This window comes from Pongo abelii, chromosome 4, assembly GCF_028885655.2.
Source record: "Pongo abelii isolate AG06213 chromosome 4, NHGRI_mPonAbe1-v2.0_pri, whole genome shotgun sequence".
Lineage (NCBI taxonomy): Eukaryota > Metazoa > Chordata > Mammalia > Primates > Hominidae > Pongo > Pongo abelii.
The window spans coordinates 142137551-142151455 of NC_071989.2; the positions used below are offsets into that span (position 1 = coordinate 142137551).

At 49.0% G+C, this 13905-nt stretch overlaps 1 protein-coding gene across 1 annotated transcript; it reads left to right on the forward strand.

Annotated features, from left to right (window-relative positions):
* Positions 1–12459: 12459 nt before the first annotated feature.
* Positions 12460–13348, forward strand: LOC134761428 (transmembrane protein 14B-like). Its single transcript, XM_063724249.1, has one exon. The coding sequence runs from the start codon at positions 12529–12531 to the stop codon at positions 12871–12873; it is 345 nt and encodes a 114-aa protein (XP_063580319.1). The 5' UTR covers positions 12460–12528; the 3' UTR covers positions 12874–13348.
* The last annotated feature ends 557 nt before the right edge of the window (positions 13349–13905 follow it).

The window sequence follows — 13905 nt, forward strand, 5'->3', positions numbered from 1 at the left end:
CCACCACTCCAAGAAAAAGATTTTGCTCTTGCCTAGCAGTAGGGCAGAATTAAGTGAGACCTGTTAACATTTTCATTCCCTTAAGAAAAAAAAAAAAAAAAAAGCAGCACATAATAAATTGTTTTGGCACAAAGTTTGTTTTCAGGTTTCAGGGCTAGATATTCATATGGTCCTGTGTGTTTCTATGAGTGGCTGTTGGCATAAGAAAATTCTCCTCCTGGTTTCTTCTAAATGAAATGGTGAAATGGTGACTTTGGCCACCTTGCTTAACATCAGTAGGTTCAGCGGCATCATCTACTGAGTTATGGGATTAAATGGGAGGACTTTGGGGGAGAAAGAATAGAGACCCCAAGGGAAAAAGGCCATGAAGAGGATGACAACCCAGCCCACAGGGACACATTCCTGCTCCTCTGAGCTCGAGAAGGAACAGATCTACTCCCGACAGGGCACACCCAACACCTGCTCTGCCTCCCCTCACAAAGCTCTCAGCCCTCAAAGCACATGAAGTCTTACAAACCACGCTAGGCTCACCCACTAAGGACATGCTGGTGAGAAAGCAGGCACTGCAGCCCCTGTTCCTTCCTGATGGTCATGTGCAGCTGTGCTCCAAAGGACAGGTGGGCCTAAAACCAAGAGACCAACTCCAGGTAGAAACATGCCCTAATTCAAAAACGCACCTATAGGCCAAGAGTGACCTACCACAGGGAAGGAAAGCCCGGGAACGTTTGCCAAGATACCTTTAGCAGGTAACTCACCTTTACTGCCCCCATCAGGCTCCAGGGAACCTCTACATGCCCAGCTCAATACTCAGCTCAATGCCTCTGACCAGTACTCTTCAAGGATGGAGACATGAGTATGGGACCTTCAGCCCTGCTTGGCCTTTTAGAGGTTGGAGTTTGGGGGCAAGCACTTGTTTTTCCTGGCCTCAGTTTATGCATCCATAAAATAGACTTAGTATATGGTCTATGAAGAGGAGGAGGAAGAAGGTGCCACCTTCCAGAAGCACAGCACATTGTCCAGGTTCAGATGAGAAACACTCACGGGGCCCTCAGTGGAGAAGTGGAGAACAGAATCGAGGGCCAAGTGGTGTGGCTCAGGGTGAGGTTGGGTTCTTTCAGAGATAGAAGTCATGGCCATGTCTGGGACAGCCATGGTTGCTGAAGCTCGGTGGAGAAAGGCACATAGACAATCTGCCCATTCTCCCAGATGCCCTAGTCACCAGCAGCATGCAGGCCAGGTGAAGCTGGCAGATGCCAGCCCATTGTCAGGTCTGTGCCGCTGTTGGCCAGGAGGTAGGACAAGTATGACACCTTTGGGGGATTTTTGAGGACCCTGAATTTACAGTGTCTCTAACCACACACCCATGATGTGCTGGCATGCACCTTTCTGCCCTGAGTCAGAAGAGAAAAAACTTCAGCATCCCCAACTGGGCCCTTACCTGACCCCTGTACTCCCAGAGCCTCCGTGATTCTTCCCCACCCAAGCAAGCCTAGTTTTGTGTACTTTTCAAGTGGCCTTTTCCTCCCCAAGTGCCTACCAGCAAAGCAGGTCATCCTGGACTTTACAGCCTCCCTTGGGCCAGGCCTGTATCCTGGACCATCCCACTTTTCTGAAGAACGGAACAAGGGATGTTTTCTATTTTAAAGGCTGCAGTTAAATGTTTCCTGGGCCAAAATTGAGGCCAGATCACTTTATAATCATTCTTTTGGCTCCTGCATAATTGATGTCCCTTATGCACTTTTCATGATCTGATTTATCTACCTCCTAAAATATTTTGTAAAACCTGAATCCCATCTGTAATGATCTATGTCCTCGTATAAAGTCTACCAAAGAATTTGCCATATAAGCTGCATTTGTGGATCTACACTCAGCTGCATTAGGTGAAGACAGGACTGTTTCCAGGCAGGGCTGGAGGCCCGATGGGTCAAACAAGTCTAGCCTTGGCTTGGGAAACACACCCAGGGGAGAGGGATGCAGGGAGGGGGAATTCCCAAGAGAGGCCAGCCTTGAGGATGGTGAGGAAGTGAGACAGGCATTGAGGGAGCAAAAAGGACTTCCTAGGGTCAAATACAGAGAGCCTGTGTAGCCCATCAGGTGGCAAAGATAACAACAACAACAACAATTATAATAGCAATAGTAACAGTGGTGACCGCTCTATCCAGACTGTTAAGTGTCGGGCACTGTGTAAGCACTTCTCAGGCATTAATTCACTGATTCTCACTCATGAGGTGGGGACTATCACCATTCCCATTTCACAGACAAGAAAACTGAGGCTTAGAAAGAGGTAAGTAACTTGCTTGAGTTCTGGTAGTTAGTACATTAGACAGATGAGATTCAAACCTGAGCAGGCTGACCTGAAGCCAGGTTCCCAACCCCTGCATCACCCTGTACTCCTAGGTGAGTCTGCCTCCTCAAACTTGATGTCCCAGGAACCTAGAAACCCTGAGTTTCAATAACCAATCAGCAAGCATTTTAGGGTAAAGTTGCCAGATTTCATTAAAAACAAAAACAGGACACCCTGTTGTGTGGGCAATATTTGGGATATACTTATACTAAAATATGATTCACTATTTATAATTCAAATTTAGAATTATAATTATTCACTATTTAGAATTCAAATTTAATTGGGTAGCCTCTATCTTACCTGGCAGTTCTATTTTGGGGCCACTCACCATGTGTCCAGGACTGTGCTAGGGTTGGGACTACAGGGACTGCCTTCAACTGGAACCCAGCCTGCCTGGGTTTAAACGAGATGGACACCAGCACAAGGGACAAACATGGGAAGGGGCAGTCTGATCCAAGTCTGCCTGCTGAACGCCTAGGGTTGTTGGGGGTCAGAGGCTCACAAAACAATGTCTACCTGGAGGAGCATGGGGCCTGAACTGAACCCAGGGATGGGAAGAAGAGCAAAGACAGGAAGGAAGGGAGTCCGCCCTCCCTCCCATCATCCCCAGTCCCATGCCCTGTTCCTGAGGCCTGCACTCCACTCCTGGGTGCAGCCAAAATCCCCACTGGAGTCCAACACTCAGAGCAACAAACTCCAGGGCAAGCCAAAACTTGGGGCAGGCCCATCCCATAGGAGACCCCACCCAGAGGGGCCCACCTGCTATCCCATGGGCTGACCCAAGTCCACAGCTCCCTACACTCACATTCCCAGCCTGTGCTCACTCTGCCCCTCCCACTTAGAAGCTGCCTGTCCTCCCCAGACCCCACCTCTCATCAAGGGTCCAGCTCCACCCTCCCCTGTTCTACCTGCCAATCTCACGCCTGCTGTCCTGCCCTTAGACTATATCCCTTAGACCAAACATTTGCACATTGTTTATTATGCACCTAGCATGGAGCCTGGAACTTAGTTGGTGCTCGGTAAGTGGTTGTGAATGACTGAGAGTCACTCTGGCTGGCACCCTGCTTTCTATGTGTGTGGTTCCCCAGCAGAGGTTGGAACGGAGGGCGTGTCGGAGGAGATCCAGGGACAACACTCAACAGAGGAACACTGATGTGTCTCCATATCCCCAGTGCCCAGCCCAGGGCCTGGTGTGGAGCAGAGGTAAGAACTGTTTGCTGTAGAGGGGGACGTGAGATGGGGAGATCAGAAGCACGGTGGGAGAGTCCAGGCCTGGGAAGTGCTGCCTCTCCTCCGCTTCCCTCCATGGCTTGTTCTAGGACTTGGACAAGTCACAGACCACTCTTCACTTCGGTTTCCTTGGCCGGAAAATGGAACATGGACACATTGCTCTGGCTGCCCAGCAGCCGGTTGCTAGGGTAACGGGACCACTATAATAGTAGTACCTCCCTGCAAGGCGAGGTTCACAGGAGGCCTAAAATGTAGTTGACTTGAGGCCCTGGACCTTGGCAAGTGCCACTCACACCAGTAGCCTCCCAAGCCCCAACTGGCCACGGCCCTGATGGTGACAAACTCCTCCTCCACGAGCCCAGCCACACAGCACTGCCCATGTCTCTGTGGCTTCTCCAAGTCCAGCCTCTCTGAGCAGAGGCCAAATAAAGATGGATTTGCTCTCTCGCGCGGCAAACACAACACCTCCGTCAATCTCTGGGCACCCAAACCATGCTCATTGTTCTCGTGTGAATTCCACTGATGCTTATAAATACTTCCATTACTTCTGAAGTTTTATTTATGGTTTTTGTTAAATCTTTACTCTGAAATTTGCCATTTTAAACACTCCCTGACTGAGTAAGATTTATGTGGTTTCCTCACACAGAAGCTACCTATAATGGACAGAGCCAAAATCAATTTATAGGGCCTCCAGAGCAGCAGACAACTCGTTTTTATTGGAAGAAGGTGTTCTCAGGAAGAAGAAAAAAAAATACATTACGACCCCAGAAACATCCACTCCTCCAAGAGGCTGATTGCACTGGGCACCCCTCTCTGCTCCTCCTTCAAAATGAGCTCAATAAAATGGCATAGAACCTGCTCCCCTTCAGACCAGAGATGGAAACAAGGATGCCAGCGTCCTCAGGAGAGGTCCCTGCCCCTCAGTGGCTTGGGATATACAGGTAGGGCACATGCTAACCTGAGCCCAGTGACTCAAATGGAGCCAGGAGTGGGAGGTGGCCAGGGTGGTGGGGGAAGGTTGGCCATGTTACAAATTCATTCATGTTCTAAATCCGCATCCAAAGAGAACCTCACCCACATGTTTTCAGGCCTTGTCAAATAAATTAGGAAATCTCTTCCTTTGAAGATCAATGGTATAGAGATGACTTGGAACTCTTAATATCATGCATTAGCAAGATAATGTTAGGTTTTACAAAGAATGAAAAGAATTTACCAATTTTCTTCCAGCAATTCTCTCTGGACTCTACAAGGAAGCTAATCACTAGATAATTGTTCAATGACTCTTCAGGTCCATTCAAATCCATTGAATTTTTAGAGAGGGAAAAAGGAGAAGTCCCTTAAAGGACCAATTACCAAACTGCTGGGACCTATACCTCTGCCAGAAAACACAGTTCTGGGAAAAGCCAGGATGCAAAGAGATTGGTGTATTAGTTGGCTCAGGCTGTCGTAGCAAAGTACCACCGACTGGGTGGCTTAAACATCAGATGTTTATTTTTCTCACAGTTCTGGAGGCTGAAGTCCAAGATCAAGGTTCTGGCTGATTCAGTCTCTGTCGAGGGCGTTCATCTCGGCTAGTAGATGACCACCCCTCACTGTCCTCATATGTTGGGGTGGGGGAATCTCTGATATCTCTTCTTATAAGGACATGAATTTTATTGGATTAGGGCCCTGCCTTATGTCCTCGTCTAACCTCAGTTACTTCTTTAGAGACCCCATCTCCAAATACAGTCATATTGAGGGCTAGGGCTTCAATACATGCATTTTGGGGAGACACAAATATTTACCCCATAACGCTGGGTCTGCCACAGCTTGGTTCTCCACTCACAGGATTCCATTTCCTACCCCCACTTGGCGGCCCAAGCTTTCTCCATGCTGTCCACCTCTGGTCTCCACCTCTCCCTCCCCAGTACCTTCTGCAGGAGCCTCCAGTTCCCAAGCCACAGCTCAGAGTCCTTTCTCTGCTCAAAAACTTCAATGGCTCCTCCATCATGCATATAATTAAGCCCATAAGTTAGAAAGCCAGTAAATGCATTGATCTAAAAATGAACAAACAAACTTCAGAGTCAGACAGACCTACGTGAAAATCCTGGCTCTGACCTGTAGTAGCTGTGTGATTTGGGATAATTTACTTAACCCCTCAGAGCCTCAGGTTTCTCATCTACAACATGGGGAAAATAACAGCTCTTACTTCATTGGTTTGTGGTAGAGATGAAAAGAGGGAATGCTGGGAAGTGCCTAGCAGAGTGCTTGGCATTTAAAACCAAATAAAATATTAGCTCTGAGTGTCATTATGCTCTCTCAACCACCCACTGGTGATCACAGCCCCTCTTACGGTTTTAACACCATCTAAAGGCCAATGGCCCCTACATTTCCATCTCTAGCCCTGACCTCTCTCCAGGACTCCAGATGAACGAAGCCAGCTGCCCCCTCAACATCTCCACACAGATGTCAACAGGCATCTCAGGATCATCACGTGTAAAACAGCTCCTGATCCACTCCAACCTGTTCTACCCACAGCCTTCCTAATCCTGACTGCTGAGGCTAAAACTGGAAGTCATCTTTGATTCCCTGCTGTCTCTCACATCCCACATTCAGATGTTAAGAAATCTTCTGTGTCCAGAACAAAACCACTTACCACCTCTACGGCATTCGTCTAGCCCTCGCCTCTCACCTGGAGGCAGCAGCATCCTCCTAACTGGCTCCCTGACTCCACCCTTGCCCCAGAATGCTCAGGTTTTGACGCACACACACAAAATAATACTTTTAAAACAGAAGCCCCCATCTCACTGAGGGTAGAGTCCAAAGCCCTATACTGGCCTGCAAGGCCCCATTGCCTCTCTTATCCCTTCTCCTACCACAGTCCCCTCACTCACTCTGCTGTAGCCACACTGCCCCCTTGCTGGTCCTTAGCATGCCAGGCACACTCCTGCTTCAGGCTCTCCTGCCCTTGCTACTCCTGCCTGGAGTGCTCTTCACCAGATAGCCACCTGGTTAGCTCCCTGCAGCCTTCTCAAATTACTCAAATATCATCTTCCCAAAGAAGTCTACTCGGCTACCCTTGGCGAAGTTGCAACCTGCATGCACATGTGTGTGCACATAAACACACACACACACACACACACACACAGTTCCCATCCTCCTATCTCATCCTACTCATTCTTGTTTCCTTGCACTTCCCTCTTCCTAACATACTATATACGTTGCATGTATATTATATTTATTTGTTTATTGTCCGCTTCCCCTTGGTAGAAACTAAATTCACATAGGAGTGATATTTGTTTTATTCACAGCTGTATATCCAGCCCCTAACATACTGTCTAGCACACAGAGGTCACTCAGTAAACGTTTGTTAAACTAATGAGAGCTGAGCCATTCACTCACACATTTATTTAACAAATACCTGCTGAGCATCTTCCAAGCCCATCAGGGCTCAGTGTTTCCAGCCACTTTCCCTGGATGTCCCTCCCCAGAACCTCTTACCAAACTGCCCTCGTCTGTCTACACACCTGCATTCTGAGTGTCCCTTCCCCTGCAGCCTTGCCCATTCCTATTCCACCTGTGGAAATCCTAGGCCTCCGCCAAGGGCAGCTCCCCTCCTCCTCCTCTGTGAGGTTTTGCATCGATGTGGGAGCCTGGCCCTTGAGTTTCCCCACGCCTTTCCTCTGGCCATCTTCCCATTCTGCTGGGCATCAGCATGGGTTATGGCCTGTCCTACATTCCCACTGATCGCATTTTGCTCTTCCTCAACCTCACCCGTGGTTCCAGGCACACCTCAGCTGTTCCAGAAAGATTTAGGAGTGAGTTGGCATGCCTTTGCATCAACCTGTAAATTAAGAAGGCAAAAGTAAACCTTAGTTTTGGAGAGTCAGCTAATTTGGCCCCTTGAGACAAGAGTGGTATGTAATGATATAATTACCTTCCTCCTGCCAGGCTCACAGCCCCATCAACAGCCCCAGAAGGAACATGCTGCCTCTCCCTCATGACATGTCTCCATGATGCAGCTGACCTGTGTCCTCCCACCAAATGCAGCTGCTGCACAGCCTGCCCTCAGGCCCCACCCCAGGCCCCATTAGGACTGCCCCTCCCAGCCCATGAAAAATACTGTGCATTCAGGAACAGAACAATGATACATTTGCTATAAACATGGGGTCTACCAGGCACCACACTCCACTGGTTTTTATCCTTGAAGGAATGAGTTCTGTTGGGCAATTTCTTGCTCAAAGATGGAATAACGCATATGATCAAAAGCATTATCTTCCAGCCCTGCCACCTCATTCTCTGAGAAAATAGGTGACACACCACCCATGACATCCCAGAGTTCATGTGTCCCCAAAGCTTGCTTCATCCATGCACATCCATGCAGAAATTAACATAAAAACAACATCCTTGTTTCCATCACTCTGTCTGACTGTCACTGACTTTAGCTCCTGCTCCTAGCAGGGGTCTGAGGGCACCGAGGTTAGGTGGGGAAGGTGAGGCCTATATTGTAATCACATTTCCTCTCCTTTTGCTCATCTTCCCAGAGGAGAATGCAGTGGAAGTCATGGAAAGTCGAAGGAGAGGAATTATGTTAAATGAGACATCCCTCCTCAAGTCAGCAGTGATCCCATGGCCCAAAGCAGCAATCCAAGTTTTATTTGCTCATAAACATTAATGGGACCAAACCTCAGGGAAAGGAACAGGAAAAGCCAAATGGCAGAGAGCACAGTGATGCTGTAAAACTCGGGCTCAGAGCAGGAGGGGAAAGTCAGAGCTCTGGGGAAAGGGGCGCTCAGAATCTCCCCTTCACAGAGGGACTGTCCTTGCTGGCTCTGGGGGGTAGATCTGGGCAGGTTTTCTAATTCCTTGGAATTCTATAAGTGCTTTTCTTGGAGAGGAAGAAAAAACTTAAAATACAAGGTGTGCTTTTAATGGCCAACCTCTGCCAAAGAGCAGTGACAACTGAGGCCCACCCCTCAGGGTCTACATCCCTGACCAGCTGAGACCTGGGGAGGGACCACCCTCTTGGTGCAGGGACAGGACATCCTAACAGAATAGACAGATCCCAATCCCAGTCTCTGCCCTGTTAGTGACAACCAAAATGATTTTAGGTAAACTCATACAACTGCTCTCAGTCTCTGCTTTGTTATCCCCGCCATGCGCACATCCCCTCTGCCTGCTGCTGGGGCTTAGAGCTGGTGCAATGCACCATGTGAGCAATGAAAGTGTTCCCAGGCACCGTGCTGAGCTCCCGCCCACACCAACTCATTTGATCCTTTCAGCAACCCTGTGAGATAGGCACTAGGTTCCCCATTTTACAGATTAGAAAGTGAGGCTCAGAGGACCTAAGTCCCTGGTTCAAGGTCTCACAGCTGGAACATGGCAGAGCCAGGACTAGAACTCAGGTCTGTGTCAGGAGTCCATGTTTTCCAGCCAGAAGCTACCTGACCTGATTCCACACAGCGGCAGCCCAAGACTGGTACACAGTAGCTGCTTAAGCAAAGCCTGCTGAACTGAATTGATGCCCACTCCCGCGGTCTCACATCTCGCGGCAGCCCCTCAGGGTCAGCGCCACCTCCTCCCCTGGCCCTACTAGAAGCAGCCCCGGGTTTGTTTCTCCCTCTCTGATTTGGAGGGAACCACAGGAGCGTGGAGGCCATTTCTGACCCTCCAGCTCTGTATTCAGGTTTTAACTTAGAGGGAGGAAAAGAGAACATATTTTCTTTCCCAATTTCCTCTCTCATTTGAATATTGAATTCTGTGGGATTTGTAGATGCCCAGTTCCCCGGAGGAATTCCATGAGAAGCCATCTGCTTGTGTGCTTCTGAGACTCCGTGGCAAATGAAAATGTAGGAGGCTAATCAATCATCCTGGGGAGCCGCTTGCCCTTTCCTGGGAGATGGGTGTGTATGCATGCCCTTGAACATGCGGCTGCACCTCTGGAGCTCCGGACTCTGCAGATGCACTGCCATTCTGGGCTCATCTCTGACTTGGGCCAGGTCTATCCAACCCAGAGGCCAAGGCAGTGACAAGGCCAAAAGAGAGGGCCAGGATAGCATTTAGAAGGGTTCATGCTTTGGGTCAGAAATGCCAGGGGGCCACAACTGTGTGTTTGCCCACAGCAGACCCCACCACGGTTACAGACAGCAATGCAGACATAACACTACAAGCATATCCATCAGGAGTCAAGTCATGGGGCTGTCCCCAGGAGGTCAGCTCATTAGTGTGGCTAGCCAAGGCCATGCTGGCCCTTAGAGGTGGCTGCTCCAGGTCCAGCAGCGACTCTGCGGGCAGGAAAGCCTGGGTTCTGTTCGACCCACAGCAGACCACACTCAGGTGGGCCCTGTAAGTAAGCCCTTTCTTCCAAAATGGCCACTGGATACAATTTCTCTCACTGGGAATCAAGGCAGCATTGGTAGGTAACAAATGTGTAAACAGACAAACCAGCTTCTGAGTAGAATCCTGTTACATAAACCCTGACAAGCTGCAGAGGGCATCTGGTCACCCACATAGTTCTATCAGTGGGCAAATCCAAGCCCTCTGGAGAGGGACAAGTACTTGCCTAAGGACTGCAAGACTCCCAACCCAGCGCTGTATCCAAGCACACACCACAACCATGTCCTCCCAGACTCCTGGTCAGCAGCGCCCACCTTTTGCAGCTAGCTGGCAGAAGATGGGGAGGGGAAGATCCATCGCCAGCCACCCTTGAGCCATTCCTGGACCTCTCAAGGAAACTCCACCTCTGAAGTGATTCCTCTTTCCCATTGGCCCTTCAACTCCTCCCTCTAAGCTGGGTTGGGGAGGGGGGGTTGTGGTTTCTGTCACATGTCCAGGCTGCTCCTGGTGCCTTGACAAAAAGGTTTTTCAAACCAGAAGAATTTCTTTTAATATTTCATCATTATATGCAAAACAAGGCAGTCAGAACAGCCCGGGGCCTGAGCAGCTGCAGGTGATTGGGAATGGGGCAGATGGAGAGTTCCTGCACACATCCTGTCCCCTGCCGAGCTTCCTGGCCCCAGGTGAGCTTTATTTGGCCGTGAAGGTGAATGTACAGGCTGGCTATGGGGCCAAATGCTCCAACTGAAGCAGTAAGCAATCCATCTGCAAACTCAGGCCGGCAAGGGGATAGTGGGGTGGTGCCGAGTGAGCAAATGCGCCTGCACCCTGGAAGCTCAGGGGAGGCCACAGCAAGCCAGAGAATAAATGCCCTGCCTCATGTTCACTGTGGAAGGAGATTTCAAGCTTGTAAGTCCACAAGGCTGTTAGCATGAGAATATAAAGTCATCAGAGTGCCCCAAGGTGTGCATGTCAACTTTCACAGGCTTTCTGTGACAAAAGGGATCTGTGATCAAATAAGTTTAGGAAACACAGGATTAAAAAACAGTTTAACAGGTTTCTTTAGCAGAAGGACTTCGGAAAGCTTTGGAATGCTGATGTTCATTGGGAATCTCCAAGAAGGAAGCATAGAATGCGACATTTTCCAGGATTATTCAGTTGGCCATAGGCAGCATTAACAGAGCATCTTAGGAGACTCTACCCTCATAAGGCCTTCTGAAATGGAGTGAAATCATGTCTAAGGAAGTTCTGGAGAAAGACACAAGTGCTCACAGGAGCCGAGTCTCTGTGGTTTTGGGTAACATGGCCTCCTTTTTCATGCAGCCTAAATTCCCCACCTGGGAACCTCCAATGAGTAAGGGAAGCACCATGCCCAAAGCCTGGAGTCCAAGTGGACATTTAGAGTGTGAATCCAGCCCTGCGTGGGGAGGAGGTCACCTGGAGTCCACAGGGTCTCCCAAGCACTGAAGACCCTGGCCCCTTGCTCAGTGTCCAACGCCCCTGCCCTGCACTTCCACCCTCTTTTCTCGCCTGGTCACTAGTCCTTCTGCTCTGCTTACCAGCCCCCCTCCCACTCCAACCACTTTCCCATGTGCTCCTTATATAGCTGTCCCTCAGATAAGGACACAAGTCTTATTTGAAACGACAGAGAAATCTGTGCTACTGAAATGGGAGAGTTTCCTGAACTCCCTCGCAGGACATGCAACAGGGGTGTAGCTCACCTGTTCAGTCACCGCTGCTGCTCAAATCCCTTACGGGAGGGGGAGCACACAGGCAGACCAGGTGCAGGAGCCCAAGTGGACTTGTGTTACAGTGTGCCCTTTCAGCCTTGCCGTCTGCGGACGGCTTGACTGTCAACCAGCTCAGTGGACCCTCTGCCTTTCTGCAAGGGCAGAGGGCCAGTGTGACAGCTTCCTGTATCCCGAGCTCTGGTCCAGCATCCCAGAAAAATCAGGCCACACACAGACTCAAAGGATGAGTGCAGGAGTTGTACTGAGTGGTGGAGGTGGCTCTCAGAGGGATGGATGGGGGATGGAATGGGAAGATGATCTTCCCCTGGAGCCTGACTGTCCAACAGCCAAATCCCTCTCCAACCACCCCCAACCAAACTCCCCCTTGGCGTTCAGACATTCCTCCTCTTCTTTCTCTGCCGTGTCATTCTGCTGTTCTGCCATCTGTCTGTCTGCTTGTCTCATCTCCTCACCTACTCTGGAGCCTGTGGTTCAGGGCTTATATGGGGTACAGGATAGGGGGGCATGGTGGGCCAAACGGCAACTTTTTGGGGATGAAAACAGGCATGGCTGTTCCCATTTAGGGCCTCGGGTATCCAGGCTTGAGGGTGAGGCCTTTGCCAGGGAATCGCCCTCTTCTACCCAGTGTTTCCGCCTCCTGTCTGTGTCACTGCCAGATTCACCAAGTCAAAAAGTGTTATGAAATCTTGGAGATGACCAGTGCCCACCCTTGGCTCCACTGAAGAGTAGACTGCATTGAGCCCAGGACACCTCAGTCCCCTTTACCACCCTTCCTCTTGTTAATGGAAAAAACAAACTCTGTAAAATATTTTAAAGAGATTGTGCACCCTGCGGGCCTTCGGGAGATGCAGGCCTGGGTCGTCTCCTTTCTGGACTGAGAAGAGAAGAATGGAGAAGCCCCTCTTCCCATTAGTGCCTTTGCATTGGTTTGGCTTTGGCTACACAGCGCTGGTTGTTTCTGGTGGGATCGTTGGCTATGTAAAAACAGGCAGGGCGCCGTCCCTGGCTGCAGGGCTGCTCTTCGGCAGTCTAGCCGGCCTGGGTGCTTACCAGCTGTATCAGGATCCAAGGAACGTTTGGGGTTTCCTAGCCGCTACATCTGTTACTTTTGTTGGTGTTATGGGAATGAGATCCTACTACTATGGAAAATTCATGCCTGTAGGTTTAATTGCAGGTGCCAGTTTGCTGATGGCCGCCAAAGTTGGAGTTCGTATGTTGATGACATCTGATTAGCAGAAGTCATGTTCCAGCTTGGACTCATGAAGGATTAAAAATCTGCATCTTCCACTATTTTCAATGTATTAAGAGAAATAAGTGCAGCATTTTTGCATCTGACATTTTACCTAAAAAAAAAAGACACCAAATTTGGCGGAGGGGTGGAAAATCAGTTGTTACCATTATAACCCTACAGAGGTGGCGAGCATGTAACACGAGCTTATTGAGACCCTCATAGAGATCGATTCTTGTATATTGATTTCATCTCTTCTTTCTGTATCTATAGGTAAATCTCAAGGGTAAAATGTTAGGTGTTGACATTGAGAACACTGAAACCCCATTCCCTGCTCAGAGGAACAGTGTGAAAAAAATCTCTTGAGAGATTTAGAATATCTTTTCTTTTGCTCATCTTAGACCACAGACTGACTTTGAAATTATGTTAAGTGAAATATCAATGAAAATAAAGTTTACTATAAATAATAAAAAAAAAAAATATATATTTTAAAGAGATTTATTATGAGCCAATATGAGTGACCATGGCCTGGCAAAATACAATCCCCAGAGGTCCTGACAAAGGGCACCCCAGGCAGTCAGATTCCAGTTTGGTTTTATACATTTTAGCGAGGCAGGAGTTACAGGCAAAGACACAAATCAATACATGGAAGGTAGACATTGGTTGGCCTGAAAAGGCAGGATGTCTTGAAGCAGGGGCTTCCAAGTTTAGGTGGATTCATGGATTCTTGTAATTGGTTAAAGGAGCAAGGCTCTGTCTAAAATTTGGAGTCAGCAGAAAGGAATGTTTTGAATTAAGATAAGGATGCTATGTAGTAAGACTGATGACCTGCAGGGTTGACTTAATCCTTGCCTTGCATGGCCTTAGATCTTGTTTATAATTTGGCATTATTGCCACAAAGGGTCTGTTCCATCTGTCTTAGGATCTCTATGTTAGCATTAATGCTGGTCAGTTGTGCCTAAACTCCAAAAGAGAGGGGGTATAACCGGCATGTCCAGCTTCCCTCCCTGTCATGGCCAAGAACTCAGATTTTCAGG

What these genes read in the sequence shown, in the direction of transcription:
- LOC134761428 (XM_063724249.1), top strand. Translation starts at nt 12,529, where the DNA reads ATGGAGAAGCCCCTCTTCCCATTAGTGCCTTTGCATTGGTTTGGCTTT.